Genomic DNA, 18,223 nt, shown 5'->3' on the forward strand with positions numbered 1-18,223 from the left:
TAAAAAGGGAGTCTCCATCTTTGTAGCCACCCTTTAAATATTGGAACATGGTGATAAGGTCTCCCCTAAGCCTTCTCTTTGCAAGGCCCACAAACCCTGTTCTCTCAGCCCTTCCTCACATGGCAGGCTTCCCAGTCCTTTGATCATCTTTGTGACCCTTCTGTAGACCCTCTCCAGCCTGTCCACATCTTTTTTGTCTAGCAGGGACCAAAACTGAACACAGTATTCCAGGTGTGGCCTCACAAGCACTGAGTAGAGTGCGATAACGGCTTCTTTATCTCTGCTGGTGATGCCCTTGTTGATGGAACCCAGCATCCCATTGGCTTTCTTTGCTGCAGCAGCACACTGTTCACTCATGTTGAGCTGGTTGTCCACCAGGACCCCCAGGTCCCCTTCCACAGAGCTGCTCTCCAGCCGGGTAGATCCCAGCCTGTGCTGCACTCCTGGATTACGTTTTCTGAGGTGCAAGACCTTATATTTGTCTTTGTTGAACTTCATAAGGTTCTTGTTAGCCCACTTCCAGCCTATCCAGATCTTCCTGCAGGGTGGCTCTCCCTTCCAAAGTGTCCACTTCCCCACCCAGTTTGGTATCACCAGCAAACTTCATCAGGGTACACTTGATCCCATCATCCAGATCACTTATGAAGTTATTAAACAGCATTGGGCCCAATATCAATTCCTGGGGGACCCACTTGTGACAGATTACCAGTTTGAAAAGGAGCTATTTACCAGCACCCTCTGGGTGCAGCCTGTCAGCCAGTTCCCCACCCTCTGCACAGACCACTTGTCTAGACTGTGACACATCAGCATTTCTAGGAGGAGGCTGTGGGAAACTATCGAAAGCCTTGGAGAAATCCAGGTAGACAATGTCCACTGCTCGCCCCACATCAACGGAGCAGGTTACTTTGTCGTAGAAGGCCATCAGGTTCGTCAAGCACGATTTGCCCTTGGTGAATCCGTGCTGGCTTTTCCCAATCACGTGCTTCATTTGACTTGTGATAGCCCTCAGGAGGATTCGTTGCATAACTTTCCCAGGAACTGAAGTAAGACTAGTGGGCCTGTAATTTCCTGGATCCTCCTTTAAGCCCTTCTTGTAGATGGGGGTGACATTAGCCTTCTTCCAGTCTTCTGAGATGTCCCCCGGTCTCCATGACTTCTCAAAGATTATAGAGAGTGGCCTCGCAACAAGGTCAGCCAGCTCTCTTAACACCTTTGGGTGGATATTGTCAGGGCCCATTGATTTGTAGGGGTCAAGCTCCTGTAATAGCTCACATACCAACCCTTCCTTCACTGATGGTAGGTCTGTGTTGGCATCAATCTGGATTTCTGTTCCCAAGGCCTGGGGCCCAACAGTGCTGGTAAAGACCGAGGTGAAGAAAGTGTTGAGAACCTCTGCCTTTTCAGTGTTGTTGGTGACTAATTCACCTCTCCTGTTTAACAGTAGGCCAGTATTTTCCTTCTGTTTCTGCTTCTTGTTTACGTACCTGAAGAACCATTTTTGTAGTTTTTGACATCTCTGGCCAATTTCAACTCGAGATGAGCTTTTGCTTTTCTAACTGCATCTCTGCATGCCCTGGCAATGCCCTTGTAGTTCTCAACAGGTATTTGTCCACTTTTCCATCTCTGGTATGCTTCTCTCTTGGTTTTGAGCAGACTCAGAAGCTCACAGTTAAGCCAACTGCAAGCATCCTTTAAAACACAAAGAATCCAAACTGCCATGAATTCTCAGGGTGCTCTAGACTTCCGAAATACCATGTTCGTGAGGAATTTGTGGTCCAATTATATCTGTAGGGAACCAAAGGTTAAAAAGCACTCTTGAAAGGTGCTCCTATGCTACGTTGAAGGTAATGTTGAAAATGGTAAAAACTTTGCAGAGAGGAAATTTTTCTTGTTCTTCCATTTATCTATTTATGAAACGTGAATACTGTCAAACTCCAGATTTGTAAGAAGCTTTTAATATGAAACTCATTAAATTATTTGATTGCATCTATTTCTAGCCAGGTGTCTTGTCAAGTCAACTCTTGTCCTTTGATTTATTTGTTGCTACAGTAAGTTGACAGAGTGCCACATTTGAGTCAAAATTATTTCACTCTTAATTCTCATTGTTTCACTTTTTCCCTGGTAGGTTTTTTAAAGTTGTTTTAGGGTGTTTGTTTGTTTTAATCTGCCTGTCGCCTCCCTGCCATTGATTTATTTTGCTGTTTCCCACCTCTGATTTTTTTCCTACAAGCTTTACGTTGCAGTTTAGCAGGAGAAAGTCATACAATGTTAAGAGTATAGAAGAACTAACCAAACTCATTGCATTTAACAGTAATTACAATTGACAATGAAAAGAGTCATCATGGTGACATTACTGCAAGATGACAGACATGCAAATGTGCTGACATTTCCAAGAAGGCAAAGAGAGAAACATGGCAATTAAATGTAATAATAATATACATATAGAAGAAAAATATTAAACTAAAATCTGTGAGGTGGGTCCTGCAGTACAAAGGATTTTTTTACTTAGGAACTTTGTGTTGACTCATAAGCTCGAGGGAAAAGGGTCTTTCTAAATAGCTTTTCAACACCTTCCTCTTCCCATCCTCCTCCTCTCCTACTGCATCTGTGGCAGCCCTCTTCCCTTCTCTGTCCCTGTGGCTCCTGTTCAATCTTTCTTCTTACTTCTGCACTTCTCAGTCCTGAGCGTTTGAGGTAGCTGGCCATCAGGTATCTTCTCCTGAGTGCTGGCAGAACAGGACAGGCGATCTCACTGGTGTTGCTTCCAGCAAGCAGCCTTCAACTCCGGGCCCTGCAGCCCTGAACAGGGCTGATGGCAGAGAAGGTGCTCCCAGTTGTCATACACACAATGTACGTGGAGGGTCTGGCAGCCAAACACTAACTCACATCTACGGAGCATGTCCAAATGACAGTCTGTCAGAAGCTTATAACTCTGCCAAATCTACATTTGTTTTCATGAGGACAGCAGAATGCATCTCTAAACTCAGAGCAATATGCCGTGAAATGTTAAGTCTTGCTCCAATTCACAGACAATTAGAGATATTCACTGAACTATTGGGGCTTTTTTTTTTCCCCTCAGTATGGACAAAACAAGGTATATGGACAAAACAATGGTATACAAATATATTCTGAGAAATGGAAATTTTTTTCCTATGACGTTTTGAAAAAAAATGGCCAGACAGCTACCATGGAAGATTTCAGTCAGATCAGTTTAAAATTTGGCAAAAGTCAGAAGTGACTAAATGCAGAGCCTAATTGTTGAAAGAGTTACGCCCTTTGACTGTGGGTAGTTCTGCCAGCTCTCTTTATTACGAGCTGGAAGAAGGATGGAATAGTATTTTAATCAGATGTACAGTCTATTAAATTGGAATGCTCCTAACAGAGAGCTAATCTAAAAGGACTTAAGAGGTTTACTTACCTTGGGAAAGTCAAGGAGAAAATAATATGAAATTCATATCAGAAAAAGCAGACTGCACAACATAAACAAGAAAAATCATTTTGCTGAGCAGACCTGACAAATGATAGCAGACAGTAATTTGTACAGGTGCTTGCAATGTTACATCTCCTTGATTTCAGGCACTTAGCAGAAGCTCTCTGGTTATAAGCCTGTCCTCACTGCAGGCGTAGCCCATAAAAAAGCAGAGATGACTGGATGGCTTTTTAGATTTGAGGTGGGATGAATTTTCCTCTTGAAATACCTTTTTTTTCTCTGCTGTCTATACAAGTGCCTAAAGAAACTGTGCTTCATTTTAAGTGCCTAAGTGAGCAGCAACTGGTCACTCAATAGATCACTTGAAATTTTGAGCTGCTCAAGAGCACTGATAAGAGGTATGTAGCTAGAGGTACACCTATTTCTGCACAGGGAAGTCTCAGCCCATTTTCTCCTTCACAATAAATGCCCTATTCAACTGCCCAGTAAATCCACTGGTCTTCAGGTCATCTGTCCTGTTGTGTGCAGTCCGAGGACCGGAGAGAGGCTGGTAAACTTGGCAGTAGCCAGCACCCAGCTCCTGGGGCACTCAGTGGTGCCCCATTAAATGCACACTCCTTCCCCAAAACTTAGTGCTAGGGCCACCTGAAAATCTTGTAATTTGCTGCAGTGCTTCCTCACTCACCAAGGAATACGTGAGAGATTTTTAAATAGTTGTTGCATCACTGGGCAAGAGCCAAACCTCTTTCCCTGTTCAGTGATGATGCAGGTCAAAGCTCATTAGCACATGTGAGAAGCCCACCCACAGAGTTTCTTTGCTGACTAAGCAACTTTAATTAAAAAAATACCATTTAAATTTGCCACAGGACTAGTGTGCCCAGCTGAAGGGCAACTTTGGCAGTGCTCTTACAGTTCCAGCATTTCAAGATACATTAATCATTTTTCTGATGTATATTTATGCCCCAGGGGGATTCCTTTCAAATTGAGTCTGCTCGCAGAGCCTTTTGTCTCAGCTTGGCCATTTTTACAGCTCTACATAATTTCTATTTTTGTTTTTCTTACCTGATGCTTGGTTTTTTCTTTTGTTATGAGGGATAGGCAAAATTGAGCTATAACACTATTTTACCGTTTAAATCTCCAATAAAAACCAAATACCCTCTCATCTTCTGGGTATCACGGCCATTCACTCTATATCATCATCCATTTGGTGCTTGACTCACCAGATTTTAATTCCACTTTAACCCTCCCCCTCTAAAATAAGAAAGTAGTTCTTTCCTGAAAGTCTTTCTGAAACAATGATCAGATATCATTAAAATAATTTTGAAAAGTTTACATTTTGTTGTAGTCATAATGGCTATATTTCTTTCATGGCCACTTGGGTAGTGTTTTAATTTTATTTCGTTCTGGAACAAATACAAAGATTTGTTTAAACAGAATAAAATCTCAGCTACTTTTCTCAGCATCTTTGGAAAGCAACTTGGATTAGGAGCTGCCACTTTCTGCATTACGTCAAGCTTTTAGCTTTTTTAACTTAGATTTTCCTCCAGACTGAAAACTTAAGTGAAAGTTCTTCATCACCAACATTCCTGTGTGAGTTGTAAATGCACCACAAAAAAAAAAAAAAAAAGCTTTAGCCAGGGAACAAGACCTAAAAAGGGCCACATTAATCAGAATTGTTCTTTTCCAGTGAAGAATTCTGAAATTGAGCTGAACAGACAATTTTTTCCAACACCATACAAAGGCAGTCAGGGTTGTGTGGCTGGCGGGGAGGAGAAGAGATTCCTCTGAGAGTCGCAGCAATCTCCATGCAAAACAAAACTAGCTTGTTTGCAAAACCTCTCTCCTGGACTCGCTTTACTTCACAGCTCAGTAAGAAGCTGGGGAAAAGCCAATCACCCTTGAATGTAAATAAAAATGAGTGCTGCGCTAGGGAGGGTTCCTTTTATCTCTGCTGGAGTTGTGGATAGAGTATTTCATCCTTTAAGGTGTGTAGCAGAATTTACTCTTGGGAATAAGGAAATCACTAAAGCTGATACCCTTCAACATGGAAAAAATGAGTGGTTCATGGATTTAATATTAAACCAAGGAAAGGGCTACTTTGATCACTGAGTTTGATCTCTTAACTTGAACTTCAAACATTACCAAAGAGCTCAGGGGCTTAGTCATAAAAGTAAGGTTTCATCCATTAACAAAATAAAACAGTAGTTTTCACTGTGATCTGTATTTCCCTGAATTTCAAAAGGATTTACATCTGGGGCTTGTTTTGGATCTATCTCTAGTTAAAAGAGGTCCCTTGAATGTGACTTGTTCCTTCCTCTAGTCTATGGACAATGTTATTTTTAATAAACAGGAAAAGTGTTTCATTTTCTTAACTTTTTGAAAAATCACTGTGGTACTGAATCTATAAACATCTTACAGTATTTATAAAGTTAGACCTCAGGATGCTTTTTGGGTACTCCAGGTTGAGGCACTGGTTTCTTTACATCCTGTTCGTTCTTTCTTTGTAAACTTCAGCACTTCACACACCAAATATAAAAGTTACATTTTATTTGACCTTTGTCTCCTCCTTTCCCACATCTCTACTTCTCTGTTTGGAAAATGTTTTCTTCACTTGACAAGCCAAGTACAATTCCTTCAGCTTCAAGAGGGACCAGACTGCATCTGCCTGCTGAGGCAAAAAATGTATTTAACACAGCACAGCTGGAACCCAGATAAGTAAAATCAGTCACCCAGACAATTGCTCCACTTGATCAATGATCCTCCACTTTGACAGCCTCTCTTGTTTGCATCTCTGAAGATAGTGCAATTACATTCTTGAAGCAGTTCAGGATTTTAGCCCACATTTATTTATTTTTAAACTAAATGTCTTGGTAAATGTTCACGAAACACTAGCTAGATGTCCCTTTCAAACTTTTTGCCCCACTAATTTTCCTTTTATTTTGGACCAATTTCGCCTTATTTTCTAAATCCACTGAATATATGGCAAGGCATAGGTTGCAGTAATGTAACTGCAGTCCTAAAGAAGAAAGAAAATTCATTCTTCACATTGTGTTCAACTCTTAACAGATGCAATCACCATATACTCTTTATCCTAATTTGTGCATATAGTCTTTCTGCATACCTTCTAGATGATTGGGTTTCCATTAGTCGCTACTCTTCAGGGCAGTTAGGGTAAGATGTAGGCGTGTGTATGGATGCACCTTACTTTGTGGAGTTTATACAGCTACTAGCACGTTACCTCTGCATTTCTCCATTTGTAAAGTCTTCCTGTAAAAACAAGCCTGATTAATGCAGGCTGAACTTGCATGGCATAAAACCCTGTCACCCCTTCTACCTGTCAGTCCTACAGGTGTATAGTGTGTATAAATATCTGTTGCATGGACAGTGCCATGCCCTGCAAAGAAAAGCTGCATGATAAGTCCCAGCTGTGCACCTCTCCGTTTAGCACCCATGCCCAACAAAAGCACGTTTCCAATATAAATTATGTGTTACAATATCAGAAGTCTCCAGCCAACCAGCAAAAATTGAGACCTTCTCAAATTTTAGCACGTGCCTTACAAGAGGTTTGCAGCATCTGACTCTATATCGCTTTAATCTAACAGTTTAACTAATTTTTCATAGTATTTTGTAAATTATGGCAGAGGTTGACTTTCAAGGATGATGTCACAGATCGCACTTTTCTTTCTCAAATTAGAGATTAAGCCCGACAGTATAAATTCAGCGAGAGCCGAGACACATTGCATCTCAACGAGACAAGGTGCTCATGATCAGCTGGTTGTTGATACCTTGTCTCTGTGGCAGCAGCAGCTCACAGCTCCTGCTGAATCTAAGAGGAACTAAGAGGGAGGCAGGAGGTGGGTATTGGTGCTTCTCACAGCCCCACCAAAATGCTGTAGCTTCAAGCCCTGTGGCATCCACAGTCTGACAGAGATAAATGATGGCTCAGTATGTTTATACTGTATTTATTACAGCAGTACCCCCAGCAATGTTGTTAGAAAGCCTTACTCATTTTTTATTATGGAAAGAATACTCAACTGTGTTTATATTTTCTTTTGCATGATTTCTCATGTGTATGAGAATAATGGCGGTAGCAAGTGAGATAACTGTGATTAATTTTACTAGTTCTTTGCTGGAATGAACAAGCTGCAGAATTCCATATTCATGTAAAAGTCAATGTAAGGTTTGTTAAATTATAGAAAACAAACCAAAGCAGGATTACACACTAATTCCAGTTGTTACAGAAAACCTATAACAGGCATCAACTGTAGAGGCTTTAAACTTGATGTGAGGATAAGCGTTATCCTTACCAAAACTACTAGCTAGCATGTTCCTCTTGGTCTTTTTTGATTTTTGAGATGTTTAAAGCATATTTTGCTTAACTCCTAAAGCACTGAAGTGGATTGCACTTGTACACTTTTGTTTGCCAGTCATGGGAAGACAAATAAAACATAAATATTTGAGACAAATAAAATCATACCTACTCCTTTTTGTCTTCTGTCTCCTTCTACCCCCCAGTCTTCTAGAAATCTTGGGCCACTCCGAGTCTCACTGGGATCTCAATTCAAGCTTTTTGGTTAACTTTACACCTCCGTGAGGTTCAGCCTTTGTGCAACAGCCTAATTCTGGTGCGATGGTGACTTTTGCCCCGTTATTCATCTTCCCTTCCCGTATATCCTGCCCTCTTTTGGTTGTTCTCAACTTAGAGAAGGAGCAGTTACCTTCACGAGAGATAAATATAGTCAAGAAGATAGAAGGGAAGAGGTAGAATTTCCTTGCAGAGTAGAAGCTTATCGTAAAAGTCCTAATTTACTTTTTAAATTATTTAAAGTATTTTTAGGTAACTTAATTAAGAACAGAGCTGGGCAAAGAGGATACATATTGCTATCTTTGTCTTACTCATTTCTGGAGAATTTAGCCAAGTTAAATAAACTGTAGTAGAACTCAATCCTCTAATTCAGGTTGCTAACTTAGTATCTGCTTCATTGAAATTGTAAGTGCCTGGCTCAGGAAAGTGAGCTAATCCACTTACAATACAATATACAATTAATGGAGAGACAGGTTTGCCAGTAAAGACCTGCAGAGGAAGTTGATGGCATGGCCTGGCTTTGGCATCTTCCCCTGTGTTGAATTTGGTACCTCTGGAAGTTTTGGATGCTGTCTTAAATTGCATAAAGCCACAGGAAAAAGTTAGGACCTTCTGTTCATTCATGGCCTTTTCTAAGGACAGACACGTAACAAGCTAAAGGTAGTCATAGTGTGTCGTGGTTTAACCCCAGCAAGCAACTAAGCACCACACAGCCGCTCACTCACTCCCCCCCATCCAGTGAGGGAAAAAGAAGTAAAACTCCTGGGTTGAGGTAAGAACAGTTTAATAGAACAGAAAAGAAGAAACTAATAATGATAATGATAACACTAATAAAATGACAACAGTAGTAATAAAAGGATTGGAATGTACAAATGATGCGCAGGGCAATTGCTCACCACCCGCCGACCGACACTCAGCCAGTCCCCGAGCGGTGAATCCCCGCCCCCCACTTCCCAGTTCCTAAACTAGATGGGACGTCCCATGGTATGGAATACACTGTTGGCCAGTTTGGGTCAGGTGCCCTGGCTGGGCATGAGAAGCTGAAAAATCCTTGACTTTAGTCTAAACACTACTGAGCAACAACTGAAAACATCAGTGTTATCAACATTCTTCACATACTGAACTCAAAACATAGCACTGTACCAGCTACTAGGAAGACAGTTAACTCTATCCCAGCTGAAACCAGGACATGATGCATATGTTAAAGCCATGAGTGTAAGGGTGAGGAAGGCAAAAAGAGGAAGCTTGCAATTTGGGAATGCAGTTGCATGGAAGGAAAGCCCTTTTGGTCGAAGCCTTCCTCTGTCTGTGCATATTGTATTAGATCACCAGTGGGTAAGAACAAAATTAATCTGGCTACAGGTAGGCCCAAAAATAGGCAGCCCTTTGCCTTTCCCCTCACTAAGTCATGACTTTCAGGTGTGCAGTTCTAGCATCCAGGTTTCTTGTTGGTCTATATGCTGTACTTATGGGCTGTTTGAGGGATAATTTTATTTTGAGGGATTCCCTAGGTTGTCATCAGTCAAGACTTTTAGAGAGGAAAAGGCTGCAGACCAAGATGGGAGTAAACTAACACAGTTGTTACAACGCCCAGTGATGGCAACTCCTGAAAAAGAGTGAGGACAAAATACGAGGAAATTCATTAAGTCAATTGAAGGGATGGATACAAAAATGAAGTCAATTAAATGATGCAGAAACTTTGCATATACTGTTATCTTTTATTCTTTTCCCTGTGCCAACGATTTTTTCCCAAAACGGCTAATCTTCTCCGCGTTAATCTTCCTCAAGGCTCTGTTTTGGCACTTCAAGAGGACAGTTGTTTAAGGTCACACAGTGAGTCCATAGCAGAGCTTGGAACAATAATCTGGCATCCTACCACCTAGGCTACAGTGAGAAGCTACTAGATCATGCTATTTCTTGATACTACTAGTATTGTTTTATTATACATCTCCTCAGTAACAGAGCTGTATAAAATATTGAACACTGATTCTTTTGCTGAGGAAGGGAAAATTTTTTTAGACACTTTTCTGGGAAAAGTTTCCTTTTTTGGATGGCTGCACTTGATAATAGTAGCCCAGGCTTTTCAGAGAAACATTTTCAATAATTAAACACTGTATTTATATTATAGGACTTTATTTAGTAGGAAGTTGGGTCTTTACTTACATAAATGCTTTTAATCAAAGATACCACATTCCTCAGAAATTTGTTCCACATTACAGAGAGATTATCTGAGTATTAGCTTAGAATTTTATGTGCACAATTAAAAATTGTAAAAAAAATAATCTTCCCTTGGATCTGAAGAGGAAATATAAATGTGACTGTATGCAATGAGAAGTACGTGACGTTACTCAGTTTCAGTGGCTATGAAATGTTAAATGTTGAAGCAATAGGGAATTGTTTAGTAAGTTTCCAAATTCCCTTCACTGCTAAAGCTTGCTCAGAATAAGACTATATTTTTCTGTTGTTAAATTAGATTGAGTATGTATTTTCTCTTACCTGTGATAGTGCAACTACATTATAGATGTGATTTTGAAAAAGGAGATAGTTTGGTGTATACAATTATTTATAAAATAGTGAGCACTGTTTGATCATTATTGTATTTTTACAATAAAACCTGCTAAGACTGCATTTTCTATCAAACTGGTTTGTACAATGTAATTAAAAGCTTAGTATTTTGGCAACATGGGAGACAAGAGATAACTGAGTCTGCATCCGTAAGTGTAACAGATATACATTATGAGACATGTATCCCTTACCAAGGCAAGGTCATTTTTATGGGAATTACTTTTCTTGGGCTTCAACAGAAAGCCAGCACATAGTTACAGCCATTTTAAGAAACAATTTAGAAAAAAGCAATTTAGCCAGCTCAGTAGGTGATATTCACAAAGAAAAGCAGTTTGTAAGAGTTAGTCATTTGGATGTGAGAGGTAGCTCACGTCCCCTTCTCTCAGCATTCAGTTCCATGTTTGAACATATGAATTAAAAAGGGTGGGAGTTCAGAGCAGGGACATGTAAATTCAAAGGGGAGTATTTACACAATAACTGTTTTTAAAATAAAACTTTTTAATAAGAGCATTGCAATTTAGAGCTTCCCTGGCTTATAGTTTTAAAAGATATATCTGACTTTTATATTAGCTGTCTATACAAAAAGAATTTGGAAGAAAGAATAAAACCATGAAATCACTACTGGTAAGTCCTTTTTTTTCAGACTAACACACTCTTTCAGTGCTAGGCAGTGAATATGAACTTTGTCTCTGATACTATTTTTATTACAGGTTTGGATTACAGATTTATTTTCAATGACCTATCAAAATTAATAGGCTTCTTACTGTTCACAGTTTATCAGGATGCCCCAGAGCTACTTCAGCAATGAAGAAGGCAAAGCTGTCTGGTGAACAAATGCTAACAATAAAGCAGCGGGCCAGTAATGGTAAATTTTTAATCATTACCTTTTAAAATATTACTTCTTTGTAAACTAAAGTTATCATTACTCTCTTGGCTTTTTTTCCTGCATGTGTAAATCTTTGTATAAATAGTGAATTCACTGTCAGTAGAAGTGAAACTGGGTTCTATGCTGTGGAAATCTGAGCCAGCAGTAGAGTAGTCAGACTGATCTGAGTTATATCTACATAAATCTAAAACACTAAAACATTTCAAACTAGAATATACCATTAGAATTTTCTGGTTCATATCTCATTCATCAAAGGTGGATAGTTGGTCTTATATTGTTGCAGGATTCACAAGAGAAGAAGGCTTGATTTCCAGAGTGTCAAGTCCTCATGAGTTCCCCTGAATTCATTTGGAGCTGTGGCTCTGTAACCTCTGGCACATGTAGATGGCATTGTGCCATTTCATCTCCAATAATCTGCAGTCCTTCCTGGGAACCTTGAGTTGCAGGGAAGATGATGAAAATACCTTGGATGAAAGTCAGGGTAGTACCCTGATTGTTGAAGTGCAATAAAAGCAAAATGTAGGTGCTTCAGTTCAAATAAGTAATGCAGAAAAGGTTTGTCTGGGAGGTGCCAATGTCCTGAGTTTTCTTGGAAAACTTTATGTAGTCACTTAGTCTGTGACTGTGCATGCCTTCTTAACTCTTGGTGTTCACTGTGAGAGCCACAAAGCATTTCAACACAGTGCAGGAGGCATTTCAACCCACATTGCCAGCACAGCTGGAGAAAGCATTGGCTGTCTTTGTTCAATAGCTAGTAACCAGGGAGTGGGAGATGTGGATGTAATTTTCTCTACAACCCGGGAAGTACTGAGAACTGTATCTGCCATGCCCATGAAGAATGCCTTAAGCAGTGGTATATGGATATTTTGGGTACTTAGGGGAAAACACAGCATCTTTCCTATTAGAGTTAGGCACTGTGGGAAAAGGTATGCAAGATTCACACTAGAGTAAGAACAGGAGAGTGGGAACACCAGTTTCTCGAGCTTTAGGAGTTCAGACTTTGACTTGAGAGAAAACGGGTCTATCTCTTCCCAGGACTATTTTATGCTTTGTTATACTAATTAAAAGGATAAATAAACAAAACCTTTACAGTTTATTCCTGTCTGAATCCTTAAAAATGCAGGTACCTTTAAAATTCTGTTCTCTAAATGTTTATGCCATAAAAACTCAGAAATCGCTTCCATTTTGCAAATTATTCTATATATCATTATTTAATAACACCCTTCTGAACCATGAAAATATTAAAAGCAACAGCAGAATCACAATATATCCCAGTACATCAACAAAATTTCACTGTGTTGGGAAAAAAAATCTTCTGAATTAGTTACAAATTATTTTGACAACGCTGTAATATGAAGAGATTAGCATGTTAAGATATTTTCTTCAGAAGATCTAAGTGGACACAGTCTTTCAAATAAGTTACATATGACAGTGGAGCAGAATTTGTTGCTGCAGGTGCATTTCTTATAATACAAAGTTAAATCAGTACATAGAAAGAAAAAGGTGTGTCTTATTGATCCTTTAGGCACTTCAACACTCTTGCTGAAAAATTACTGCAATTTTTAGAAGTAGTGGAAAAATACATTGTTTTAACTTCAAAAGAAAGTTTGAAGAACACCTCCTTTTACTTTTTTACTTTAATACTTTTACTTGAAATAAATTTATTTTCAAATGTGGAAAAAATTAATTCACTGAACTCTGATTTAAAGCTTAATCATTTTAACACCCCTTTTATTTTTATATCACCAGGTATAGAAAATGATGAAGAAATTAAACAGTTAGATGAAGAAATCAAAGAACTAAATGAATCCAACTCCCAGATGGAAGCTGATATGATTAAACTCAGAACTCAGGTAACAGTTTTATGAAGCCCTAAATTCAGCTGCTTTTTCTACGTGACTGATTAAAAGAAATATAGGAAATATATTGTTGCTTTTTATGTTTCTTACATACTAAGATTTCTGTCTGTGATTTGCCATTTATAAAATCAGAAAACAGTATCTATTATGCAATTTCCACATCAGTTACCAGCATTAAAAAAAAAAAAAAAAAAAAGGCTTAGCAAAATATATTCTTTAAAATAATGGCAAAAGCATGACCTGTCATAGTCAGCTTTGTATTTCCCCTTGATAAGGCTATGCCTTTCTAACAGCAGTTAAAATATTGTGTGACATCATGGTCATTAACATAAGTTACAAGGTGAAGGATTCCAGATGAACAGCATGGCTTTTGCCTGGTCTGTCTTACAGAGGAAATTCAGATAGGGAAGTGAATACCTGTTACACTTCACTTCATCACGTGGTACACTAAGTGCAGCTGTTGGCAGCAGTAGTGGTTCCACAGATCCAGCTTAATTCCTTTTAGGTTCCACATAAATCTGTTGGGGAAAAAAAAAAAAAGGAAAACCTAACATTAGACTACTATTTAAAACCTGATTATTCAACAGTCCTAAAACTGGACGGAAAAAGCAAAGGAAACAAATAAATTGAATTATTTCCCTGGCATTTTCAAGTGTCCAAGATGATAGCTTCTGGTGCTTTTTTCTTCACATGATTTGAGCACAGACACCAACAGTGAGATTTACCATAGTTCTCACCATTTATCAGCCTTTAGTCCCATGGTCATAATCACCCAATTGATCTTGATGGAAAAAAGAATAAACCATTCCTTGCTACTTCTTTGTCTGCTGCTTGTGGAGGAGTGCTATGTCCATTGTCCTCTTCCTCCTCTTGTATACTCATAACTAAAAGGCAGGATCTGCCTCTTCAGCTTGGTTTTTCTTTGATTTCTAAACCTTAACCAATTTGATATTGAAACCTCACTTCTATTTTTTGCCTATATTTAGGGCTTTGTTGTCATTATTCAGCCTTTATACGATTTGACTTATGTTTTACACAGGTTTCTGATGTGCCCAAATATAGCTGTAGGGTAAAGAGGACAAAATCTGCAAGAATGTAAAGCAAGAACAATAACCAATGGCAGGAAAATTATACGTATTTATGTTGGAGGAATTTGGTCCTAAGTTTTGAATGTGACAGCTTCCAATCTGCCTTATGTTTTCTTTTGCTTAATACAACGCTGTAGGTGCTGTTCACATACAGACTGATTTAGGTGAGATTTTTAAAAATGTGAAGCAGTTTGGCCATTATGTGTACATGAGGTAAATGCTCCTGTTGTCAATAACTTTCTGCTTTTTTAATTTTATTTTTGGCCGGATGAATAAAAAAAATAAATGAAGCCATGATAACACTATCACAGGCATAAAACATGTATTGACTTTCAAAGATTTAGCTAGGAATTTCACATCAAGTTTTGGTCTGAAATGAGTACGGAAGCCATACTTCGGTGCTCTCAGTTCCAACTTTCATATCTCAGACTAGTGCCATTGCGTGTGTTAGAAATCAGATTAGGCACTACCTGGGACCACTGCATATTCTTGGTAAAAAAACCTCAGCTGATGATTTTACCATCAAGTTGAAAGGATGCTTTTCGCACCTTGGTGCCAGAGATTTAGAAAAGGGGTAGAATGACTGGCAATGACACATACTGTCATTAAAATAATTAATAGGAATCTAGAAAATACAGCTACAAGAGACCTTGAAATGTTATTTTGTCCACCAGTCTTCTTCCCTTCCTACTTCCCAGCTCTTCCCAAACTAATTCTGACAGATGCTTGTCTAACCTATTCTTTACTTCCTCCACTAGAGATTTCACAGTCTCTGGGTAGTGTGGTCTAATACTTACCTGTTCTAACCCAACTAGCTACTGATGCCTGTAGAAAATCCTAGCTGAGTCAAACTTCACAAAAATTCAGAGTCCTCAGTTTTGAATTCGTACAGTCTTCTGAAGATAAGCAATTTACATTTCCAACACGTAGAGAGTTACATCGTAGTCATTATCAATCTATTAAGAGGATCAAAGTCAACAGTCTCCTTTATTTGTAACAGTAAAATTATATTGAACATTACAAAATGTTTGCTGATAAACCTTTAGAAAATCATTGTGCAACCTAGATTTCACTAAGACTTTGCAGGCGGGGAGTACGCCATGAGAAAATAGTGGAAGTTCTGTGAACACCAGAAGTAGCAACAGTCTTGTTTGATATGGATTTGCATCCCATATGACTGTAAGTGCCAGCACAAGTTTTTCCTACAACAGGAACTTCCCTTCCGTGTAGAATCTTTTATATTTAATAAACTGAAAAGTCATGCTGCAGCCTTTTTCTTAGCTGGAGCATTCATAAGACTCCTTTACTCACCTGCCTTTTTGCTTAAGACTTTGAAGAAAGTATTTTTAATCTAAGATCTTCTAGTAAATTTGTTCAAATTTAACATGCAAGTCCGAAAGTATGAGAGGGGCAGAAACATGTAAAGGAGAGAGGGGGAAAGAAAAATCTGCAAATAATTGTGTCTCATACAAGCAACAGGTTATCCTGTTTTGAGACTAGATACAAGTAAACATTCATTAGTTTTAGGGTAAAATGTGGGGAGGGAAATTTCAGCCTTTAAGCAAGTGAATACAATAATTGAGTATGCCAGTTATCTTAAGATACTACAGATGTGTACTGAATGCAATTGTGAGATATGCTGATCAGCTGCCACTGTATTTGCAGATAGCATCTCACATGAAAAAAGATCTATTCAAGTAGCAGTGCTTAGCTAGCTAGAAAAATCTATAAAATGTCAGCTCCTACTTAAGCGAGTGTGAGGCAGCAGCAGTATGCCATACTGAACGGGGCCTTTTTTGACATCAGACTCTTCACTTTGATCTGTAATATAAAAATCAGTTTTTAGGGTAAATATTGGAGCATGACAGACTCTAACAAGCACCTATGAAAGATGTTTTGCATTTGCATACATCAGATATAAACAAGCTCTCTGATATAAACAAGCTGAAAGCAAAACAAGAGAGGAGGTTGTGTTTTCGGTTTCAAAGCTGAAGAAAGTATTTTGCCTACTGTAACATGTTGTGGAAATAGCTCAGAATCGATTAACTGTGACAAAACCAAGCCTCTGCAATACTGACAGCTTGCATTAACTGCTATATAAACATCTGTAGTCAAAGCAAGAGATACTTGAAGATCATTTTATGTAGCCACATCACTTGTCACAGTTACTTCTATCGACTAATGGGCTGTATTTCCATAAGGAGACTGAAATTTTAGGTCCAGAATAAAACTAGAGACATCTAACTACCTGATTGTGCCAACAATTTCCTAAAATTTATTCACCCATGGTCAAGTTAATATTCAGTTAAGAACCTTTTCTCCTTCAGCCTGCTACTACCACACAAACCTCCAACCTTCCCATCAGCATTTAAATTGCATCAATTCTTCCCACAGTTCACTGTCTATGCCGGTGAAGAAATGGATAAAGCTCATTTTGAGAATTCAAAACCTTGTGTTCTTTGGCATTTTTTCCCCTTCTCTGGCATCTTTTTTCGCCCTCTCGTCAAGACATATTTTAACCTACACACACACAAAAGCACACTGTAGACTTTGTAATAGATGTTAACGGTTATCATCCAATGTGAAAAGTAAGGACAGGTCTACAGAGAAAAGTGTAGACAGATACGAGTGAGCTCTGCATGTGCTCTCGACAAGTTGGACATAAGCCAGTGCTCATCTGAAATCCTTATAGCTTCATTAGCACAGTGCTCTGCACAAGCTTGGGTAAGTTGCCTCTCAGCAATGCTTTTTAGCTCAAGCAGGGCACCTTGCAAGGTCAGAGCTAAGTTGTGTCTGGTCACCTGGGAACACAGGCAGAGTATACTCTCAGTTGTCTTCACCTGTACATGTCGTCACGCCGCAGAGACCCACTCTCCTGGCTATGCGCAAATTTTCTTCAGTTCCTTTGGTTTTGCAAGTCATTGTATGTGTTAGAAAACTTCCCGAATTTGTACATACATTGCAATAACATGCAATTGTTCAGCTTCCGAAAGCAGCCCTGTGAATTTGCATGGAATCAAATTATACTTACAAAGAGCTAAACACTGGCAGCAAGGAGCTGTGCATGCTTAGCTAACAATACATATATATATATATATGTATACAGCAGAAAATATAAGAAATGCATGGCTTACTGCAGAATGCCCCTAAGGCAGGCTCCTAGGAGTAGAAGTGTTTAACCACATGGATGAACTTGCAGAACTAAGGTCCTTCTTAATGCTTTTCAACTTAAGAAGAAAAGCTCTACAGCAGTGGAATCAAATCCAAGTTCATTCGTTATTACCAATATTAAAAAGAAAAGCTGTTAAAGTCATACAACATGCAGTAGGAATAAGAAACCCTTCACATGATAAGAATTGCAGACTCAAGCAAAACCTTTTTAAGCATGAATGAATAGACCTTTTTCTTCTTTCCCTGGTATTTCTGTTCTCTCTCCCTTCAAAGAGCGCATGCTTTATAACAGCTTGCCTTATATTACATTGTACACAAATTTGTCCATTTTAGATTACCACAATGGAGAGCAACCTGAAGACGATAGAAGAGGAGAACAAAGTAATTGAACAGCAAAATGAGTCTCTTCTTCATGAATTGGCCAATTTAAGCCAGTCTTTAATTCATAGTCTAGCTAATATCCAGCTGCCACATATGGTAAGTGATTGAGAGCACAAGTTAAGGAATTTGGCGATCTTCAGTTCACTTCATACAATAGATGTCTTTTTTTATGTTTATGTTTCATCAACCAGTTGGATATTTGTGGTAACAACACTGAAACCATAAAGATACATTTAACTGCTAACAAAGACATGGAGG

The 18,223-nt window shown here is 38.9% G+C and overlaps 1 protein-coding gene across 2 annotated transcripts in view; it reads left to right on the top strand.

Moving 5' to 3' along the window:
• MYT1L (myelin transcription factor 1-like) overlaps positions 1 to 18,223 on the top strand; it is a 307,041-nt gene that overhangs the window by 285,871 nt on the left and 2,947 nt on the right. For both annotated transcript variants that reach the window (XM_010566718.1, XM_010566719.1), the window contains 3 exons: positions 11,354 to 11,445; positions 13,216 to 13,319; positions 17,918 to 18,061. In XM_010566718.1, coding sequence (XP_010565020.1) covers positions 11,354 to 11,445; positions 13,216 to 13,319; positions 17,918 to 18,061 — 340 coding nt within the window. The remainder of the gene's footprint in view (positions 1 to 11,353; positions 11,446 to 13,215; positions 13,320 to 17,917; positions 18,062 to 18,223) is intronic.

The sequence above is a fragment of the Haliaeetus leucocephalus genome, unplaced genomic scaffold (assembly GCF_000737465.1).
Source record: "Haliaeetus leucocephalus isolate CR32 unplaced genomic scaffold, Haliaeetus_leucocephalus-4.0 Scaffold217, whole genome shotgun sequence".
In the NCBI taxonomy this organism is placed as follows: domain Eukaryota; kingdom Metazoa; phylum Chordata; class Aves; order Accipitriformes; family Accipitridae; genus Haliaeetus; species Haliaeetus leucocephalus.